Source organism: Mus caroli, chromosome 1, assembly GCF_900094665.2.
Source record: "Mus caroli chromosome 1, CAROLI_EIJ_v1.1, whole genome shotgun sequence".
Lineage (NCBI taxonomy): Eukaryota > Metazoa > Chordata > Mammalia > Rodentia > Muridae > Mus > Mus caroli.
Window position 1 is genome coordinate 53,269,722 of NC_034570.1, and position 22,360 is coordinate 53,292,081.

The window sequence follows — 22,360 nt, forward strand, 5'->3', positions numbered from 1 at the left end:
GGAGAAGGAGAAGGAGAAGGAGAAGGAGAAGGAGAAGGAGAAGGAGAAGGAGAAGGAGAAGGAGAAGGAGAAGGAGAAGGAGAAGGAGAAGCAGCAGCAGCAAAGGTCCTGGCTGTAAAGCTCAGATCCCCAACAATGAGCTGTTACTCAAGCTCTGCTCCCTGCTTCCTCGGCTTTCTCAGCTGTAAAATGGGAGCAATGGTGTCTGTAGTCTTTCCCCTGTGTGTTTCTGTGAAAAATCTCAGAAGGGGTGGGGAGATGGCTTAGTGAGTAAGGACAAGAGGACCTAAATTCAACCCCCCAGTACCCATCTAAAAGCTAAGTGGAATACCTGGAACTCTAGAGGTTAGGAATGGAAGTCAGTAAAAAGAGACCCAGGGCTTGTTGGCCAGTTAGCCCAACCAATATGGTGAGTGTCTGAGCTTTGGTTTCATTGCTGTGAAGAGACACTATGATCAAAGCAAAGCAATTCTTATAAAGGTCAAAGATTTAATTGGGGCTGGTTTATCGTTTCAGAGGTTTAGTCCATTATCATCGTGGTGGGAAGCACTGCAGAGCACAGGCAGACTTGATGCTGGAGGAGCTAAGGATTCTACATGTTAATCTGAAGGCAGAGGAAAAGATTCTCCTTCTACACTGTGTGGAGTTTGAGCACTAGGAGCCCTCAGAGCCTGCACACACAGTGACACACTTCCTCCAACAAAGCCACACCTTCTAATAGTGCCACTTCTCATGGGCCAAGTATATTCAAACCACCACAGTGACCCTCTGGATCAGCAGGGAGCCTGTTCAAACACTAAGATGATAAAGAGTCCAGAATACTGGTGAGGCAGAGGCAAGAGGATATTTGTGAATTCAAGGCCAGCCTAGTCTACATAGCAAGCTCCAGAACAGCCAGAGTTATGGGGAGAGACGCTGTCTAAAGAATTAAAAAAGAAAAAGAATGAGCAGAGGACTGGTAGAGGACGACTCTTATATCTTCTCCATGCTCAGGTGAGGGGGGCAGGGAAGAGAAAGAGACAGACAGACAGACAGACACACAGACAGACAGAGACAGCGACGGGAGGGGGAGCAATGGGGAAGGCAGGTTAATAGTTCACTGACAGTTCTAAATTGCTAGCCTGAAGCACATTATTGGGATGGTCCCAGTCCGTATTTGATGTACAAAGTCATGTAGCTTTGGTCTCCCAATTAAAATGTCCAGTGCTTTTCTTGCAAACCTGGTCCTGTTGAGTAGTAACAAATGATCTAGGTGATGTTGTGTAGTGAGAAATATTGCTCTCACGTAGATTGAGTCACACATTCAATCTCACTGCGATACAGTCAGAGAGAAATGGCCTGCATATACCCTCTACCCACAGTGCCCCTGCCCACCTTACACTGCTGAGTGATTATCCACCCGGCTGGAGTTTTACTTCCTCTGCCCTCAGAAGGGTCTCTGACTCCAAATGGATCTGACTAGGAAGGATGGCTCTGCATTCTGACTTAGAATCAAAAGACCATTCTAGAATTCCCACAAAGCTCTTTAGTGCTGTAGACTCTGTATGGCATTAAGGCCCCTTTGTGGATGAGTTCTGGGGCTATTCATCAAGTTCCCTGGGCCATAAAACCCAGGGAGACTTCTGAACTTAACCCTGAGCTTGTGTCTTGTCCATCGATACTTCCAGCATCTCTTCAAATCAGAGCACCCTTCAGGCAAAGGAAGGGGTTGGGGAGAGCTGCACCCCCACTGCCCCAGGCCAGAGGTACCAAGGATTGAAGTGGTGAAGGCAGGTGAGGCTGGCTGTGGAGAAGCGCAGGAACTCCCAGTCGCCCAGTTCTCCACCTCACACGAGGCCCCCTGGTTGAAAGACAGACCCACATTGTTCCACAGAGCTGCATGCTGGGAATGGAGGCAGGGCTGCATGCTGGGAGGAGAGGTATTGCTGCAGCTTGGCTGCTAACACAGAAGGCTTGCCAGATTCTGTCAGCAGTAAATCTACCTTGAGTAGGTGGTGAAAATGGCCGCAGGACCCTCTAAACCATCAGTGAAAGATTTGTTAACTAGGCCACAGTCATAGATAGGTTGACTCAGATCCTTCCTGCAGGCTGCAGACAGGGTGAATCCAGAGCAAGGCAGCAGACTTACCTCCCTGCTTTCTGACAGAGGTCTTCCCCGAGCAAACCACCAGGAGATACCCAGAAACCCTAAGGACTGGTTTCTATTCAGCCTCCCAGTGGCTGCAGGTCAGGGCTGCAAGGCACGCCACAGTCACACCTCCACCATCACCACCACTCAGGATCCCTTCCACTTCATATAGGATGGTTCCTGTCATGATCTGATGAGAGGCCCAGCCAACTCTGTAAAGAAGTGAGGGCAAGCTTGGGATCTCCGTTTTACAAGCAAGGAAACAGTGTCTGAGAAGCTAAGCTTTTGCCTTGACTCTCCTGATAGCCAGGGCAGCCCCGTGTCTACTGTGTCTACCGTGTCTACCGTTTCAATGGAGGCAGAAATGAGGGAGCAGGAGGAGCCAGGGCCTGGGCCATCGTTGCTCAGGAAAGCCAGAAGGGAGGAGCAGCAACGCCATGCTATGTCTGAGGTCCCCAGCTGATCCCTGTCACCTTTGCAGGTCTGGATGAATGGGAAATTGATACATACATGGACCAGGACTCTGGTGCTCAGAACCACAGCCATCTGGATACTCACCTGATGTCAGTCAGGAGGCAGCTGTGGCAGGAAGATGAACTCCAGGCTGAGGTACAGTTTCTGTGAGGGTTCCCTCTGCTTTTTCTGATTCTCTCTCTCTCTTCACTGTTTCTTGAAATTCTCCTGAGATAAGGAGGGTATTTTGACTTTGAATACTGTCTGTCTCCTAAATTGCCACTCAAGGAGCCCTGACACTGCCAAGTGCTCCTTTTAAAGTCGGGTTTTCTACACCTGAGGATGCTGTCCACTTAGCTCCCTCCTGGGAAGTCACTGTGCACTTTGGACAGGGAGTACTTGAAGATCCGGGATGATGTGGCCGCTTTAACTCCATCCAACTTGTGGTTTCCCACATTGCTGAACTAGCTTGCCCTTGACTCCCCACCCCACAGACAGCTGTGGTCTGTCTAGAAAGAAGGAACTCCTGACATTAGACAAAGAACTTAACTTCCAGCCTGAGTGTACAAGATAGCGTTGTAAGCTAAAATGTACAAGTGCTTTCTAAACTCCAAGGCTCTGTGTGTGTGTGTGTGTGTGTGTGTGTATGTGAGGGGTGTGGGAGGGGACCAGTGAGGGATGTGTGTGATGCCTGTGTTAGTAGTTTCTCAGAGCCACAGAGACAGGATCTACTCCTATCTTAATAATCGTGTTTGGCTTGATGAAGTCACACTCCAAGGAGGGCAGAACCACAAAAGAGCTGCAGTACAAAAGGGAAAAGAGGGAATTTTATGGTGTAAAGACCATGATTTAAGCACTTTGTTCTGATCCCCCCTCTTTTTGTGACACTGTAAGCAACACATCTTAGCTTACGTGTGTTACATGTAGCTGTATGTATTCCTGCTTTGGTCAATAATGACATGTTTCATCATAATAAGCAGCATTAAGAGTGTGCCGCTGTGACCCTGTCTCCCAATTCCTCAGAGAGATTTCACCCCAGGATCCACATGGCCTGACTTACAGAGAGCTGCTTAATCCCCTTCCGTTTACACGACTGTTTCTCTGTCGTTCCCTAGGACACATTGAGAGAGAGCCATCTCGGTGTCCACGCTTCGGAGCAAAGTCACAATGGAAAGAGTCAGCAAGCCTCCAGGGAGATCCTTGGGCGTGCCTCATTCAGTTACTTTCAGCTTCCTACTGACAAATCCCTCTTCTCGTTCTACTGTGGAGCCTTCCCAGGTAGAAAGGCAGGTCTCAGTGGTGAGAAGCCTGCAGTCTATGTTGATCTGAACACACCTAATGCAGTGTTCCCTTGAGAACCTGGGCTTGTCAAATGCCACTTCTTCTTGCCACTCGCCCTTGAGAATAGCAGAGTCCACTTAGTGTGGGGATGAGAATCTGACAGGCTTGCCTTTGCCTCATGCTTAACCATATGAAGCCTGTCATACAAGGACATACCTGCAAATTGTTTCATTTTACTGAGGCCACTTCTTGCTCTGTGGAATGAGGATAGCACCACTATGAGCCTACAGTGGGGACTAGATGGGTTAACACAGGTAGAACACCGTGTGTAATTCCCTTCCCACTTTAGTTCCCAGGCCACTTGAGTTACCGTTGCTGTTATTCTCACCCCCCACCAGACTCAGCCAGCAAGAGACCAGATAGTGAGACCAAGGGTCCCCTGCCTGCCAGGGCAAAGCCATGGCCACCTCAGTGTCCCACATTCTCCCTGGTTTTCTTCTCATCAGCCAAATTTGTATAAAGTCCTATTCTCTATTAATCTGTATGCATTAATTAGATATTAATTCTATACACAGGGAAGGCACTTGGTGTGGTGGTATATACTTGGATTCCAAGCACTCAGTCTATGCACCAGTTTAAGATCACCCTGTATTACATTCTGAGTTTCAGACTAGCTGGGCTACAGTGTGAAATCCTGCTCAAAAATAAAATAGAGGGCAAGAGAGACAGCTCGGTGGTTAAAAGTGCTGACTGCTCTTCCAGAGGACCCCAGTTCAGTTCCCAGCACCCATGTTGGACGGCTCACAACCACCTCAACTACCTGTAACTAAATCCAAGGGATCTGATACCCTCTGGCCTCTGCAGGAATGTAACAAGCACACACACTCACGCATACACACATACACACACATGCACGAATAATAAAAACCAATTTCTAAGAAAAGAAAAAAATAACAAGAGTTAAAACTCAGCAGCTCACTCCTTCCCTACAGCTGACGAGTTTTCATTCCTACCTGTTTCTCTAGACAAACAAAGGAACATGAAACCCCACAAGGCCAGAGGCGGCTGCTTGTCACAGGAGCCTCCTGTTGAAAGACGCCTTTTCCCTCCTTTAGCATCTGCCTTTGGCTCAGAACAAAATACCCTTGGGGAAACAAAGAAAAAAAAGGTAAGGGAAGGGAGGGGGAGTGTGTGTGTGCGTGCGCGCTCGTGTGCGTGCGAGTGTGCATCAGTATGCATATGCATGTCTCTGTATGTGTGGTATCTCTGTATGTGTGGTGTCTATGAGTGTGTCTGTGAATGGTAGTTGTGTCTGTGTATATCTGTGTATATGCATGTGTGCATTTGTGTGTGTCTATATGTGTCTGTGTGTGTGTGTGTGTGTGTGTTTAATCCCATCTAGAAATAAAATCCCTCAGAGGGCTGTCTCTGAGCTTACAGGGTGGAGTTAGGATGAAGGTGTTGTAGTAATTTACTGTGGGAAATCACGGAGTTTCAGTGACCCGCAGTCATTCCTTAGAGCAGCAGAACTCTTTGTTCTGTTAGGGTCCAGGGAGTCTCTCCAAACAAGTAAGGGCAGAATTTGAGCTTGTGAGCAACTGGCTCACCACCAATTAAAAATGGTGGGGAAACCAAGTCCAGAATTGCTTGTTCAGTCCAGGCTCTGTCACCTCGCAGATGTAGGGAGAGCAGTTTGGCGAGCCTGCAGACTCCTTTCAGGAGTCAAGAACACCAGCAAGATGGTGCGGCCTGTTAAGGCTCCCACCACCAAGCCCAGTGACCTGACTCAGTTCTTGGACTCATGGGACAGAATTACAGTACAAACTCCCACAATTGACCTCTGATGTCCACAGGCACACAGTGACAAACGCCCACTCACATATAAATAAATAAGTAAACAAATACATGTAATAAAAATTTTAGAAGTCATGAACACTTCTTTCTTAAGATGACTCTGGCCATCTCTGGCCTGACCCTGCCTCATAATCCTGTGTAGGACTTTGGTGTTTAGGAAGCAACAGTGATGGATAAGTCATGTAGAAACTCCCAAATGATCTGCCCCACAGCCACTGTGTGAATATGGGCAGGCCACTCACATCTTCTAAGCCACGGAGAACCTGTCTGGAAGCAGATAATGATGTGAACCTCACAGAGCTGGCAGAGGGACAAGAGGTGATATACTTCTAGGACTTCCTTAGAGTCCAGTTGGAAAGCACTGAATGAGGATTCACACCGTCTTAAGTGGCTCTGAAGGACCACAGGCAATCCAGGAACTCCTGGTGCCAGTAATGGATGCTGTTCTCATTCATTCGGCACTCTCTGGGTGGTCCTGAGTCTGAGCTGTCTTCTCCTGTTCCTTTGGGCCAGGAATAAAGAACAGACCTGACCTCCAGCATCCCCTCAGCATCCATGCAGGCCTGTGGAGAGGCTGAGTGCTCAGAACCAGCCAGTCCAGACCTGTGCCAGACTCAGAGGAAAGGGTGCCTTTGAATCCCATGAATTCATTAACATAGGAAAGCGATATTTTCCACTGTGTTAAAACCCTGTGTCAATTTCTAATTAGAATAAAGAAATTAAGGCTAGGCTTGTCAGCCATCCCTCACGCAGGCAGTCTGAGTTCCTGCACAGCTTTCTCAATGCAACCCTTGTAAAACAGACCCTACAAGGTCAATATTCAAAGCAAGGCTGTTGGCAGGCAACACCTGCACTGGGAGGGTCTCCAGAAACAGATATCCTATGTGCGTATGTTTGGCTAATCATTTTGGCTAAAATTATAAATGTTACTTTGCATGAATTGGATAAAATTTCCTTCTTTGATCAACCCCAAACGTGTTGGATGCTTCTGTGTGGTTCTGATTTTTTTTTCTTTCTTTCTTTTATTTTTTCCTTTTAAGAACTGAGGGGGGAAAGAGAATCTTTTTTATTTTCTTCCTCCGAAATCAAACTCTCTGGAAGCCAGCACCTACACATCTCAGAGCACTAAGTTCATAGGCCAAATGCTGCAAACAAAAAGCAAAGTCTTTTGTAGTGTCTGAATGACTGGGAACTGGAGGATCCAAGTATTACCCCCCAACACGCATACATATAACATCATACATGTGTGTGTGTGTGTGTGTGTGTGTGTGTGTGTGTAAGAAATAAAAACCAAGCCAAATGAGATGTTGAAGCTGGCACTTAGAGATTTATTTTGGTTGTGTTCATCTGACTAAAGTGATCAGAAGCTCAGATTTTCTGCTTGGGGTCGGGAATGAAACTGCATATTAAATGCTAATAAGAAGAAAGTCTATTTTCAAACAAATATCTTAGATTACAAGTGTGGTGGGGCACGCCTATAATCTCAACATTCATGAGGCAAAGGCGGGAGAGCTGTGAGTCCAAGGCCAGTGTGGATTATATAGGGAAAGTCTGTGTCAGAGACAACTCAGTAGTAAAGCGTTTATCTAACAACACACACCACAAACACCCAACAATCAGCATGGCTCCCAGCTGATCACCTTCACTTCTCCTTAGCAGCTGTTTGTACACAAAATGCAGTAAGACACCGTAGTATCGTTTGCCCTCCACTGGCAGCAGAGTTTGGATATCTGCCATGTTGGTTTTGTGTTTAAACTTTCTCCAGGCACCGAGGACTCTGAAATTACCTCCTGTTTCAGAAGAACCCCCTGGAGTCCTGAAACCCCAGAGGAACCGATTTAAAGGCAGTGAACCCCCAAAGGAGCTCTTCGTTATCCCCATGGAGATTCATTTTCATGCCCCACAACCCCCAAAAGAAAAGGCCAGCAGAAGAGGTGGGTCCCCTGCTGACAGTGCATCTGAGAAACTCGGTCAAGTCAGAAAGAGCTGGGAGGTGGGGGTCCCTGCCAGTTCAACCCATCCCAAAGTGGCGGCTGAGCTTCCTGGGGTCATCCCCAGAAAAAGACCATCTTTTCCAAACAAAGGAAAGGCAGCAAAATATGCAGGTCTCTTCTGATCTCATATCCAATCAATTTTATAACTATCTGCCAAGCCCTTCATTACTCAGTTCATGTTACTAAATTTGGAAAAGAAGACAGATTATATGTAAGTCCAGTGTACCATAGATAGTCTAAAGGTGTAAGAATGTTCAGCTTGAGTATATATATATATATATATATATATATATATATCATATATATTTTATAACATATAATATATATATATAATATTAAAGAGCAACTAAGAATGGGATTGAAAAGAAAAATTGTCCTAGTTAGGGTTAGTTTTGCTTGTAACAAAACACCACAACTAAAAGCAACTTGGGGAGGAAGGGTTTGTATGGTTTATATACACAGTCATATTCCACTGAGGGAAGCCAAGGCAGAAACTCAAACAGGGCAGAAGCCTGGAGGCAGGAACTGACACAGAGGCCGGAGAAGGATGCTGCTTACTGGCTTGCTCAGTCTGCTTTCTTATAGAACCAAGGACCACAGGCCCAGGGATAGCACCTCCTACAATGGGCTGGGCCCTTCCAGCAATTAGCAATCACTAATTTAAAAAGTGCCCTACAGCTAAGGTTCCCTCCTTTCAAATACTCTGGCTTGTGTCAAGATGGCATGAGACTAGGCCAGGGTTAAAACTTTGATTAAAATATCAGAGAAATTGATATCAGACAACTTGAAGTGAGTGCTTTAGGTAAACACTGGATTTATTTAACTGAGTTCCCTGGCAGCCAAGGTACAATTATTTGCTATTTGGACCTTCAGTTTATAAAAAGCAAAAGAAAATTTGCCCAAAAGAATCTTTTTGATTTTTAAAATTATTTTATTATCTAAAAGATGATCTCTGCATCTTTATCAGGAAAAGGATTCCTAAGTTGTTTTGCTGGCTGTGCCCTTGTGTGACATGCATTCTTGGCTCCTGGGACTTCACTACTCAGTCTGGGACAAAAGATAACTCCCATTCTAAGGGAGTCGTACCTTTCTAAAAAATGTCAACAGAAACTACCTCTGGTTTCTTTCTTTTTAAAAAAAATAATCATTTATTATATGTAAGTACACTGTAGCTATCTTCAGATACAACAGAAGAGGGAATCAGATCTCATTACAGATGGTTGTGAGTCACCATGTGATTGCTGGGATTTGAACTCTGAACCTCTGGAAGAGCAGTCAGTGCTCTTAACCGCTGAGCCATCTCTCCAGCCCTACCTTTGGTTTCTTACAGAGTTTTGACTTCTAAAATTATACAGGTGGTCATTTTGTTCCAAAGCTGTTTGGAATTCTTGCAAGGATATATCATCATGCTCAGCATCCCCCAAGGGGAGAAAGAAAGGGGGAAGAAGAGAGGGGAAGGGAGAGAGGGAGGGACTGTCAGGCTTGGGCCATGTTCCTGCCTTGGAACCAATCACTATGGCTAAAATAATGAAGTCCTTTTATAATCCAGGCTCAGTCATATGACTGCCCCTGGAGTCAGAGAACGTACGCAGATGTACCCAAACTCCATTGTGCAAACCAGGAAGAGATAGGTCTCCACAAAGACGGGGCGCCTGGCGAAACCAGCTTAGCTTTCTCTTTGCCTCCTAGGTGCTCAGCATCCTGAGTCAGAACCAGAAGAAGCCACACCTTTATGGTGGCCTCCCATGAAGCATCTGTACTTAGAAAGGCCAAGGGGGATAACGGTGCATCTCCCAGTGGACAGCAGCCAGGATACACCCTCACCTCAAGGTAGCTCCTCTCTCCCTCCAGCATCCTACAAGGCAAGGCACAGAAAGGTCCTCAGCGGAGAGGAAGGACGCCAGGGAGGTTAGTCCATCCCCAGCCTCCTGAAGGTGTCTGTTATTCAGGCAGCAGCTGCCTTAACCCACACGCTTCCAATGAAGCTAATGGTGTCTAGCTCCCAAAGACTTACCCACTGGATCATTCCTTCATAATATTTTCTACTTACAGACTTAAACTGGCACAACCTTGACTAAAAACTTGCTGCATGCCCTGTTACTAATCCTGTTTTTTTTTTTTTTTTTTTGGTTTTTCGAGACAGGGTTTCTCTGTATAGCCCTGGCTGTCCTGGAACTCACTTTGTAGACCAGGCTGGCCTCGAACTCAGAAATCCACCTGCCTCTGCCTCCCGAGTGCTGGGATTAAAGGCGTGCGCCACCACGCCCGGCTTTTTTTCTTCTTTTTTTTTTTTTTTACTAATCCTGTTTTTAAGCAATGAAATTTCACTTCTAATCTTTTGTAAATATGTGCTTATTCGTTTAAAAGTTTGTACTAATGAGTAAAAGTCTTCACATTTCTCAAAATATGTAGTTTTTAGAAGTCATGCACATAGGGCCAGATGTTGTAGTGTACACATCTTTAGCCCGGATGCTCGGGAGGCAGAGGGAGAAAGAGCCCAGACTACATAGCAAGTTCCAGGACAGGTAGGGCTACACAGAGACCTTGTGTCAAAAAAAATAAATAAAAACAAGATTTAAAAAAATAATAAAGAAGTTATGCACATTGGGTATGTTAAAGTGTACATTTTAATGCAGAAAATAGATCGGACATTATGAGTCATATATGGAAAGCTCTCCATTCTCAGAAACCTGTGATGACAGGTTCATGAGTAGCTGGTGATCACCAGGCACACAGAAGGACGCAGAGGGATGCACGCCGTCTTGTACTGCCTTTCCCTCTCTGCCAGGCTCTGCTCTCATTTTTTTAAACATGGCTTCTCTCAGGTTCCTCCCACAACAACCCTGCCTTCATTTCACAGACCAGAAGATGGACAGGTCAAGAGCTAAGTAACTTCGGTGAGGCCACCGCTTCAAGCGGCTGACCTTCCAGTGCTCAGCTCCGTGTCTTGCCCTTTACCCAGTGCCCTTGAGAATAGATACAACGAAGAACCTAGGGCAGGATGCTCTGGAAAGGTATTATCAGGATCCGGGCTTGTTTAGTCGGCCTCTTACGTGAATGTCAATCACCTGCTCTGCAGCTTCTTCAGATCTAGTACAGGCAAGGACCACCCTCCTTCACTTTCCAGTTCAGAGCCAGAGCCACAGAGATAAAGACAGCAAGGTGGAGTTCCCCTTCAGCATAGCTCACTCATCCTGTGCTGCCCTCTGCTCCTTCTGACCTACTATATTTCCCCCCGCCCCCTGCTCCCCGGGAGCTGAGAGTCAAGAGCTAGCCCATCTTTGGCTGCTATGCCAGGTAGAAGCTGGCCTAAGAAGTCTCAGAAGAGTCAGGGTGGGTTAGTTCAGTGTATGACCCAAGCTCATAAGAAAGGGAGCCCAAGGAGGGTCCTGAGCTCAAGGCATCCCCAGAAAGTGAAGCCACCTCAGCAAATAGAAAGGCGAGGGGGAAGAGAGGAGTTTTTTCATACACTATGTCCCCCACAGAGCTGGTGGGGTATTGAGAGCTGGGGAGTGGTCTGTCCCGTGGCCACAATGGCTGCACATGGGCATTTGCCTGTTCAGCCCTAGAACACTTCCCCTTTATTAGCCCGGAAGTGAAGCCGGCTTTTATATCTTCACAAAGCTACATATACGCATTTTATTTCACTGTAGCACTATGTGGGGGTAAGTTGCAGATATTAGACATTCTATCAGCATAATAGTCTCGTCTCAGCCACAATACAGTTATCACATTCAATAAGTTTAACATTAGTGCAGATAAGTTTTTTCCACTATAAAATCCTTATTCAAAGTTTTCTCGTTACGTTCTCTGTCTTTTTTTTACTTCCCCCCCCACCCGCCCCCAAAATCAAAATTCAATTCAGGCCCATGCATTACATTTAGTTGTCACCTCTCTTCAAGGTCGTTTAACCCTTAAGAGTTCTCTAGGCATGTTTTGTTGTTCAAGTTATTGTTGCTGTTTAGTGTAGTTTAGTTTAGGTTTGATTTGGTATATATATAGAGAGGGGGGGAGCAGGAGAGAGAGAGAGGAGGAGAGAGAGGGAGAGACAGACAGACAGACAGACAGACAGACAGACAGACAGACAGACAGAATCTCATGTAGAAATATAGCCCAAGCTGGCTCCAAAGTCACTGCATAGCTAAGGGTGACCTTGAACTTCTGATCCTCCTGGTTGTCTCCCGAGTGCTGGAATGACAGTTGCTCGTGAGTACATCAGGTTCCAGGCCAGTTTCTTATGACCTTAGTGTCGGCGTGTTCCATAGGAGGTGATGCTAACCTGTGCTAGGCCAGAGGTGAGGGATGCCAGATTTCCCCACAGTGTGTGAATATTTCTGTCAGGTGTGGTGGCTCACACCTTTAAGTCAAGCACTCAGGAAGCTGAGGCAGGTAGGTGGATCTCTATGAATTCCAGGACAACCAAGACTATGTAGAGAGACTCTGCCTCAGGAAGAGGAAAAAGTACCAGGAAAAAAGAACAAAGCTAAAAACAAATTGAACCATCATGCCAAACACCAGCAGGCATCAACCAAGCCAGAAAAGATAACACTCTGATCTTCCTGATTCAAAGGTTTTCCACTCATGGTTTTTCCCATTTTGCTTTAGAAGATGGTGATATCCTGGCCCAGAGTGTGAATCAACCCCTGGGTCTCCTACCCTCGATGAAAGGAAAGAAAAGTTTGGAGATCCAGAGAGACATGGACAGAACCAGGACATCGGGCTTCAGTAGTCCCACAGGTTGCCCAAATGAGAGGGCACCGCCAGCAGGACCAGGTAATCATTCTGGAGTGCATGAACTCTGCCCCACTGTCTATCCTATTAGCTTTTCTGTGTCCAGGATGGCCGGGCAGCCATGAGCTAGCTCCTTGCTGAAAGGGGGAAATGGTATTTTCCAACTATATTAGTGAAATCAATAATCAATGGTCAGCCATCCCCTGAAGGTTTGCTGCACTGATACACACCAACATCTGCTTCCTCCTTCCAGCAGCCGTGGTGATAACTTGATTGCCTGAACTCCTAAGGTGCACATCACTGGTTTCAGTAGATGTACTTAACACTGCTCCAAGCCCGAACCCTCCCTGGGCACAGGAACCAGTAGACCTTGCAGTAGATAAAGTTAGCCGAGGGAAGCCATACTCCAGTCTGAGGCAGAACTGAAGCCTCTGTTCACAGGCAGAAAAAGATGCTTCCTATTGGAAGATGAGGCAGGGCAAGCCACGCCCTCTGTAACTGAACCCCACTTAGACACAGGCAGGCAAGGTGGGAGCTCCATGCACTAGCAGCTGACACAAGGACTTTGAAATGTAGGCAGTTCAGAAAGCAAAAGTTGCTGAGAATCTCAAGAAAGATGCCATGCTGGAAATGGACAGGAATTGTCACAAGTGCAGCTGGGGACTGGGGAGCTGGCTCAGCAGTTAAAAGCATTCGTTCTTTCCCGAGGACTCCTGTTCTGTTCTCAGCACAAGTTGGCTCACAAGCACCTGTTAACTCCAGTTCCAGGGAATCTGACGCCCTCTTCTGGCCTCCCTGGCCACTGGGCATGTACATAATGCAAATGCATACATTCATACACACAAACACTCATACACATAGAATAAAAATAATAAATAATAAATCTTAATATAATTTTAAAATGCAACCCATTCACAGTTCCTCCTCCCTCAGAGCCCTGAGCCACTTCCTCCTCTGGGGAGCACCACATGAACTAGCAAGTGAGGAAGAGACAGGTTATGCAAAGCAAGAGGCATCTCTGTTCACAGCACAGCTCATACTGAGAGAACAGGGGAGCAGAGAGCCTCAGGAGACAGCAGTTAGACTCCTTTCCTTTCATGCTACTTGGAAACAGACTGCCGCTATTTAAATCAATCACTCTCCCCTTGCCCCGTCTCTCTCCACTTCCATCTCTCATTCTGTCCCCAAAGCATGTGTGGCTGAATTCTTGTAAGCATAAATTAAATATTTAAGTCAATAATTCCGTTCCATGTTTGCAGCTTCTCTGTTTAGAGCTCAGTAGTCAGAATCAAATCCCTTCCTTCCCAACTCTCTCTTTCTGTCCCGATGCCTTGGAGCTTTTTCTCTCAGCTTCATCCCCCTACGCATGATACAAAGGACCCAAGTTTGACTAGTGCCCTTTCTTCAACAAGGGCCATCCTGGAGGTCAGTAGCCCTGGACAAGTCCTGGCACCCATACACACACAGTCTTGGGTCATCTCATAAAGGGAGAATTTGATTAGACTGGAATGGCTCAGCGTGGACTGAGACAGGAAGTCTCGAGTGTATTACTGGTGTGTGTGTGTGTGTGTGTGTGCATGCGAGAGAGTGTATGTATGCTCATGGATCTCAAAGTTGTAGTGGTATACGTATGCTTATCTGTTCGAGCAAGGACACGGTAGTACTGTGTGCATAATACATACCTGTGCGTGTCTAAGCATGTCTTAGTACATGTGTAAGATGAATTCAAGCCAGTGACAGAGTGCATGTTTCCCTTGCACATGGCCCATTGTTTGTATGTGACAGGTATGTAAGCTTGCATGCCTATGTGTACTAGGCTGTGTGTGTTAGTCTCTTGAGAGTATGCACATATATGCACATGTGTAAGTACCTTTATGTAAATTTGTTTGTAAGTGAGTCTGTGCCCCTCAGCATCCACCCCAGCTGGAGGCCTGCCTCACCACTGCCCCCTTGCCTTGAACAGGACGTGGAAGAGTAGTGTAATATGAGCTACCAAGTTGACTTAAACTGATGAGGAGTTGCCTGCTTCAGACTTAACCTTGGCAGTGACAGTCACTATGCACAGCTGGACAGTGCCTTCCATGGCAGACACAGTGAACAATCCCTTCCAAACCCGCTGAGGGGAGAAGAGTAAAATGATCAAAGTTGATAACTTACACACAGAGCAGATCATTTCCAAGCATCATCCCTCTGAGGAGAGGCACATCCGACAACATGCAAGTCAAAGTCTTGTACAGAGTACAAAGTGCTGATACTCACTATCTCTGAGAACTTAAAGGCATTAGATTTGCCTAATCTAAATAGCACATATCCACTGAGAAAAATTAAGTTCTTATTCAACTAGTCAGGTATTTTGACATTTAAAAACCTCCCTCAGCCAAACCATAGGAACCATAGGTTCACAGTCTATCTCCACTATTAACTTTCAGGAAGATAAAATTTGCTTTTAATATTTGTCGTTTTGTGTGTGTGTGTGTGTGTGGTGTGTGCATGTGTGTGTGTGGTGTGTGTGTGCATGTGTGTGTGTGTGTGTGTGGTGTGTGCATGTGTGTGTGTGGTGTGGTGTGTGCACATGCCCTGTGAGCCCTTGAGTGGCTGGTTAGACAGCTTGGGGCATCACTGTTTTTCTTCCACTGTTTGGATCTGGGGCCTAATCAAGTTGCCAGTCTTCGTGGTAGGTGCTTTTACCTGCTGAGCCATCTCAACATCTGCCCCACAACTTGTATCTCTGGAGGGTTTGGTTCAATGACCTTAAGCTGAGCACACTCAGGATGATTGGCCCTCCTTCACTGAGCATACTCAAGATCAGACTCTCCCATCTACCACTGGATAAAACACCCATGCTTTCCCATGGAATTTCCAGATAGAAGTATCTCTTCTTACTCCCGGGGAGCCTCTTTAATATTGATGGAGTTTATGCTAATGATGTCAAGTGTGCTCAGAGAGGGCTCTGTGGGTCCCAGTGCCCATCCTGTACATCTGTCTCGTCACCTGGCTGCTGGGCTGTGTTCCTTATAACACATTAGTAAACCTAAGGGTCTATGAGCGAGTTCTGTGAAAGTCCTGAGAAAGTATCAGACTCAAGGAAGGACTCTCGGGAGCCCACTTTGTAACTGGTGGGTCAGAAGCACAGGCCACAAGTGGGGACTTGCAGTCCACAGCTGCCATGGGGACAGCCCTGTGGATCTGAGCCTCTAACCTGAGGACTCCAGCTAGCAATGTCAGCATCTCAAAGAGGCACAGGAAGCCCCACTGTGGTCGGCCACTGGTGTGTCTTGGCAAGAGGAGAACCTCCTCCACACAGCTGGCCACAGGCGTGTTATGTCCTGAGACAGACAGCAGAGAAGGAAAACCTGTTTTTCTTTCATAGTGAGTTTACGTAAACACCTTGAGTTTTTTGCAAGTAACCAAGGGACAGACAACTTCCTTGTGCAGCCTGGGAGTTCCTGTGCAGCCCCAGCATTTGGTCCTAGACTGTGATCGTACACATGGAATACCTCACAAAAGCGTCGACCCAGAGAAAAAAAACTAAGGCAGGAGTCGCCAACTCCTGAACCCGGGGACTAGGTTGCACTTAACTGGAGATGGACCCCCACTGGCTTAGCCCCACCCTCTAAATGCCCAGAGCTGCCACCTTCTCCAGACCCTGCATGGGTATGGTGTATGATCATGAAAGGCTCCCTTTCTCTATCTCATCCTGACCCCCAGAGGACAAGGCATGGACCATAGAGCCTTCTAAACTCTGGCAAACACGGAGCACACCAGAATGTGCATCTCAGTGCCCATCTGGGCTTAGAGGAACGCAGCCAGGCTCTCTCTGCCTCCCTCACCTGCACTGGGGCTAACGCCATCCATGCCTGTGCTTATTTTCAAGAAGACTCCAGAGATCTGACATTGAAACACTTCTTGCTGAGCCCAGATGGTGAAAACGTCTGCCTGACGCTCCCGAGGCTCATGGGAACAGAGGTGCTTCCACTGGGACAAGGTAAGGTGACACAATCTGGGTCAGCCTCCTTTTCAGAGGGGGAGGCTTTACCTTCAGTTACCAAAGGTTCCCAGAAGCAGCAGAGACATCATTAAAACCAGACATGAAACAGCCAGGTTTTCCCGCTCTCTGACACAGAGGTTCCTCTGTGGTCCAGACACAATAACCCTATGTTCGAGGAACAAGTTCCCTCTTGCCGCAACATCTGGAGACAGGAGTTGCAGAGGAATAGCTTGGAAGAGATCTAGGGTGCCAGGCCGGTGCCTTGATCAGGATGATAAAGCCCTTTTGGTATTTGCCCAAACCAAACACTGCCTTTTCTCTTCTTTCCAACCACGCTCCTGAGGTGGAGGTGGCTAATTGGCAATCCAATCAGGCATCCTTGTTATGTGAGTTGGTTCACTGCTATGAGTCACCTGGCTCCTGATAGACAGATGGCAAGGCAGTTTCCAAAATCCCTTCTGGCACGGGAATGTTTTTGGAAAAGAGCTGCTGGCTCTGGACAGTAGCCATTTTACAAAGGAAAAAAAGAACTGAAGTCAGAGGGTGATGAGTATCAACCACCCAGAACCCATCAGGATGGGCTCGCACGAGCTGTGCAGCCAGCAAGCCCCTTGATGGGGAAGATTAAAAGCTGCACGAATTGGTTATGTCACAATTGGCTTAATGAGGAGGGCCTGGATTCAGGGCCAGATTTCCATAGTCCTGGCTTGTCCTCTGTGTGGACTAATGATGTTTCCTGTGTCCATGTTTCCTCACCCAAACTGACAAGAAATACAGAGGGGGTGTGAGAGGGAGAGAAAGAGGGGGAGGGAGAGGGAGGGAGACATCCCTTGACTGAATTTTACAGCCTGCATCTATCGATGTAAGTTCTACCCACTATAGGGATTTTTGGGGAATGGGATAGATACATTTGCTTCTGAATCCAACATCCAAGAGCTTCCCTCACCATTTGGGTTATACCAGAAGATGGATTTTTCAAGTATCTTGGGTCTGAATCTGTTGGAGCAGTAGTGAGACAGTTGGAAGGACTCTGTGGTACAGCTGGTGGGCCAGCAGGGAAGCAAATGGGACGGTCACCTGCCACACATTTGTCCGTGCTGTTCCTGAAGAGGTAGTTTCTCTTTGGACGATGCAGAAACAGGAATATTTAAGTGTTAAGTCTGTTGTATATATATAATGCCCCAGACACTGGTCTCCAGCACCCATCACAGTTCCAACACATAGAAAAAGAGTTCAGAGGCTGGAATGGACTCGGGTAGAATCCCTGGCACACACAAGGTCCCAGCAAACCCCCCACCCTCCAAATTTTGGAGAGAGAGAGAGAGAAATAAAACTTAAGCTAAATCAATGGAAAGTTGCCCGCATCTTCTCCCAGTCCCAAGGATGGCACATGCAATCCCACTTGCTTCTCAAAGTCAAAAGCATTCACTGTGCTGAAGGAGTCAGCGAGGCAATCTCTCTCCTGCTTTCCTTCAGAACAGTTGCTTGATCTTCAGTCGTGATTCAATGATTCAATGGTGCCTTAGAAAGTGAGGGAAATCTTACTTACATCTTCCCACAATGATCCAAAACACCAGGTCCACCTTTCTAACAGGCCCCATTGATTGAAGCACATTTTTTGAAATTGTACTCATTTATATTTTATGTGTATGGGTGTGTTTTGCCTGCATTCATATCTATACACCATGAGCATGCAGTGTCCAAAGAGGACAAAAGAGGGCATCATATCCTCTGTTACTTCAGAGACTTGTGAGCAATGAGAAGGTGGCAAGTTCGAGCCCAGGTCCTCTGGAAGAGCAGCTAGTACTTTTACTGTTCAGCCATCAGTTCAGAACACCTGAAGGGTATTTTTGTTGTTGTGTTGTTTTGAAAATCATTTGTGGAGTTGGGGGTTTTCATCTTTTGATCTTTGGTTTGATCTGACAGGGAGTATATTCAAAGCCCCTTTCCCCTTTGCAAAGGACTTGTTCTGCCACAACAGACTCTCAGACCCATCTTTAAATTTTATTTTACGTACTTATATTAATTTTGGTACTAGGAATGGAACCCAGGCCTCCCACATTACTAGGCAAGCAGCTCACCCCCGAGCTACATCCCAGCCTCAGTGTGCATGGCTGCCATTTCTACCCCCTTCCAGAATCATCTCCCATACATTCCAGCTCCAGTGATCCCTGCCCCCCAGTCTGGCCCAAACATTCAGCTTCCAGTCTTTTCTCTCCAGGCCTTTTTCCGAGTCATCCCCCACATATTTAGACAAGCTCTAAGTTCATCTTTTCTAGGACGTTTTGCTGAATAACTTTACCTCCTTCTGGACAGCTGCCTAGATGTAATCTCACCCCTTTCCTCTCTTTCAGCCCCACCTTGGTGATTTTGGATCTATCTGCATCTGTTTTCAGTTTGGCTCCCTAATATATGAATTCTAGGGAGCCCCTTCTCTTTATCATATGTCCAAGAAATACGTGTTGATTGACTGGATACCCCGGGTGCCACACAGCAGAGTTCTTTGGGGAGCATAGCTAGGGGGATTTTTTTAGTATTAAAAAAAAAAAAACTCAAGTAAAAGAGGGAATATGATCTGTCTGATCTTTCTGAAACTTTAAGGCTCTGTCAACAACTATTTGGAAATAAATTCTTAGGCAATTAGATCATGATAGTTTGCTTTCAAGCAGCAGAGAAAGATGAATATAACCTTTAGAAGAAGAGGAGGGGAAGGTTGTGAAGACTGGAGCTGGGATCTGAGCCTCTCGCTCATGTCAGGCTATTGCAACACTCCCAGAATTCAAAGGCTTACGAAGGGAAAAGTTGGCTTGGGAAGGCCCAAGTCAAACATTGGCTCCGCTCTCTGAATCGCTTATTCCTGATACAAATCCTCAACTATTGCCATCCCAGTGCCAGCAGTACACATTTCCTCTCAGGAGCTCTTCTAGTCACAAGCTTCGCGCTGAAAGATATTCAAAGATGTCTGTGCCAAGCATTGAGGTTGGGACGTCAGGTTCCATATAGATTTGAATTTCCATTCTCTTTCAGAGTTCTTAATTACCATTTACCTTGTCCTAAGCGGACTTTAACCCAAAGTCTTTCTCCGTTGCTCCTTTGTCTGTTTTACTGTTGCTGTTTTAGTTTGTCATTTAATTAGCATCCTTACCCCGGCAACACTTTCTGAAGTGGGGGTTTTAATACATGTGCACAAATTGCTTGATATATCTTGCCTCAGAAGGACATGGTGGCTGATGTCTAATCAACACTGATGTGGACAGAAGTGAGATGTATAAAACAAGGTCTTTCTTAGCCCACTGTCTGTTGCCATAACAGAAGATGTGATAATGAGTGATTTGTAAAGAGTAGAGACCTATTTTGGATCATGGTTCTAGAGACTGAGGAATCCCAGCAGCAGCAGCAGCAGAATCAGCAGCAGCAGCAGCAGCATGTGCTGTGGAGAAGTGACGTTAAAACAAAGGCAAAGTACCATGGGATGCAAGCTAGTAACCTGCGTTCTAAGAACCCACTCCTACGAGAGAACTGCTGCAGTCCCAGGACAGTAGAATACCCTCATCCCCTTAAAACTTAGCCCACCCTCGGGGAGCAGTACTCCCAATTACTCTCTGAAGGCAAAGCCCAAACAGGCCCTCTGAAGGTCTCACCAGTTTTTAGCTCTTTGGCACAACAGAGATCAAATTTCAGCATCCGTAGTACATCTTGCAGAAGGATTTTTTTGGTTTGGTTTGTTGGTTGCTTTGGATTTTGAAGACAGGATTTCTCTGTGTAGCCCTGGCTGTCCTGGAACTCATTCTGTAGGCCAGACTGGCCTCGAACTCAGAGATCCGCCTGCCTCTGCCTCCACCTGCTGGGACTAAAAGTGTGCGCCACCGCCAGGCAGGAGGGGTTTTTGTTGTTCCTTTGATTTGGTCTCACTGTCATTCTGCTGGTTTGGAACTCACAAGGTCCTTCTGCCTCACCCTCCCAAAAACCAGCACCCAGCTAGGCCTTTAGATTACAAACTTCTCCCTGACAGTAACGGCTCTTAACAGAATCTGAGATCCATGTCACTCCCAGCTTCCCACCCCAATTTTGTGAGAGATAAGAAAGTTTTATTGCTTCAATTCACTAGTGTGAGGATAATTTGTGTTGTACTAACAGATTCATTTCCTCTGTTGAACCTGGGTTGAGCTGGGGGAGGGGGGGTCCTTTCCATGTTGGTGGCTGTGTCTCAGAGTGTGTTTTTTTTTTTTTTTTGGTAGCTTATCTCTTAGCATCTGTTTTCATAAAGATGATGCCTAGAAATGTAAGGAATGTCTTTCAGTAAGTAACTGTGTGAGGAAAGACAAAGGGCCCTGAACTAAAGGCCCACAATCTTGAGTTTTACGACCAGCTCTTACCACCTGTGGCTTTGACAATCATGGACAAACAATTTCACTCTTCAAGCCTCAACCTCTTCATAGCAAAGGGAAAGCTAGTTTGATATCCAGTCCTCCAGAACGAATCCCATGGGACACCAGAGCCTGGCAAGGGTATAGAAAGCCCACAAGAGGGGAGGGCTTCCAGGGCCAATTTGGTCAAATGTATTTGGGAACAAATAGACTAGTGTTAAGAGTTCCTGTTGTAGAAGCATGTGATCACTGAATGACTTTTGGGTTTTTAGCAAAGTGTCATATGGATCAAAATCATTTTTTGAAACATTCTTTGGAAAATGCTGAGCCTATGGTTTCTAGGGTGCCTCCCCGCAGTGTCTCTTTCTACGTTAGCTGGGTCCCCAAGGGGCTCCCTCAGTGGGCTGGCTCTGCTCTCTAACCTGAAACTTGGTCACAGCATTCTCTAGGGTCTGACTCTTCTTGCTTCCCATCTTAAAACCTCAGTTCTGAATCACACAATCCACAGAGCATCCACCTCTGAGGAGAGGAAGGCAAGAAGGAGACCCATGTGGTAATAATTCATTGTTCCTCTTGCCCAATCAGGGTTTGCTAATGACCCGTACCAAAGAACGTTGGCAGATGTTATCAGTTCTACTGATCCCAGATCAAAAGTCTGAATAAAGGAAAACATGGCAGCGTATGGTTGTTGAGCCTCCAACATTCCTGTAGTGTAGAAGCTAGAAGGCCAAAAACTACATTTCCCAGTTAACATTTGCAGCAAGGGAGTTGAATGCATGTTGTGTTTTGCCAGTTAACCTTGATCCTGTGAGATTTGGAGGGTGGAAGTGAGGCAGAGACATATGAGTTTCGGGCGACTTGTGTTGGCAACAAGTTCCTGGAGACGACATATTGAAAGGCGATGTCTTAGTGTCTTATTGTCATAAGGAGGTGGCACCGTGACAATGGCAACTCTGTTGTTTTCTTGGTTTTGTTTTGGTTTTGTCTTTTTGGTTTTTGTTTTTCGAGACAGGGTTTCTCTGTGTAGCTATGGCTGTCCTGGAATTCCCTCTGTAGACCAGGCTGGCCTTAGACTCAGAGATCTGCCTGCCTCTGCCTCAGAGTGTTGAGATTAAAGGCGTGCACCACCACCAGGCTGATCACAGCAACTCTTATATAGGAAAATACTTAATTGGGACTGGCCCCTTGAGACATCAGTAGCCTTGAGGAAACAGAGTACTGGGAAGCTTGCGCAAACAGAGACAAAGAGAGGTAGGGAAGCAAAGAGCATGTGGCCCAGTATGGGTGGCCTGAGAACCTGGTCCACCGATGGGGATGGGGATGGGGCTAAAAGGCAGGCCATTGGACGACCCAATGTGAGTGTCGGCTTTCCTGAGGAAACCACAGGGAAGAAGCAGAGGGCTCCAGCCAGTCTTCATCCAGACAGCAGCCAATGGGCAGCTGAACAAAAGGCCATGGGCAGCCAGGTGTGGTGGCGCACGCCTTTAATCCCAGCACTCGGGAGGCAGAGGCAGGCGGATTTCTGAGTTCGAGGCCAGTCTGGTCTACAAAGTGAGTTCCAGGA

General features: G+C 46.6%; 1 protein-coding gene and 1 long non-coding RNA gene across 3 annotated transcripts in view; one reads left to right on the top strand and one right to left on the bottom strand.

Moving 5' to 3' along the window:
- Positions 1-1,429, bottom strand: part of LOC110294512 — a 7,928-nt gene extending 6,499 nt beyond the window's left edge. Inside the window, exon 1 of the long non-coding RNA XR_002377945.2 lies at positions 1,375-1,429. This is a non-coding gene — a long non-coding RNA (uncharacterized LOC110294512). The remainder of the gene's footprint in view (positions 1-1,374) is intronic.
- Kiaa2012 (KIAA2012 ortholog) overlaps positions 1-22,360 on the top strand; it is a 106,571-nt gene that overhangs the window by 23,278 nt on the left and 60,933 nt on the right. Inside the window, exons 1-8 of one of the 2 annotated variants that reach the window (XM_021162790.2) lie at positions 1,577-1,773; positions 2,610-2,737; positions 3,697-3,859; positions 4,888-5,030; positions 7,482-7,650; positions 9,400-9,618; positions 12,316-12,483; positions 16,316-16,426. In XM_021162790.2, coding sequence (XP_021018449.1) covers positions 2,639-2,737; positions 3,697-3,859; positions 4,888-5,030; positions 7,482-7,650; positions 9,400-9,618; positions 12,316-12,483; positions 16,316-16,426 — 1,072 coding nt within the window. In that variant the 5' untranslated portion in view covers positions 1,577-1,773; positions 2,610-2,638. Of the gene's footprint in view, positions 1-1,576; positions 1,774-2,609; positions 2,738-3,696; positions 3,860-4,887; positions 5,031-7,481; positions 7,651-9,399; positions 9,619-12,315; positions 12,484-16,315; positions 16,427-22,360 lie in introns of those variants that run through there. The other variant, XM_029477902.1, reaches the window with a different exon arrangement.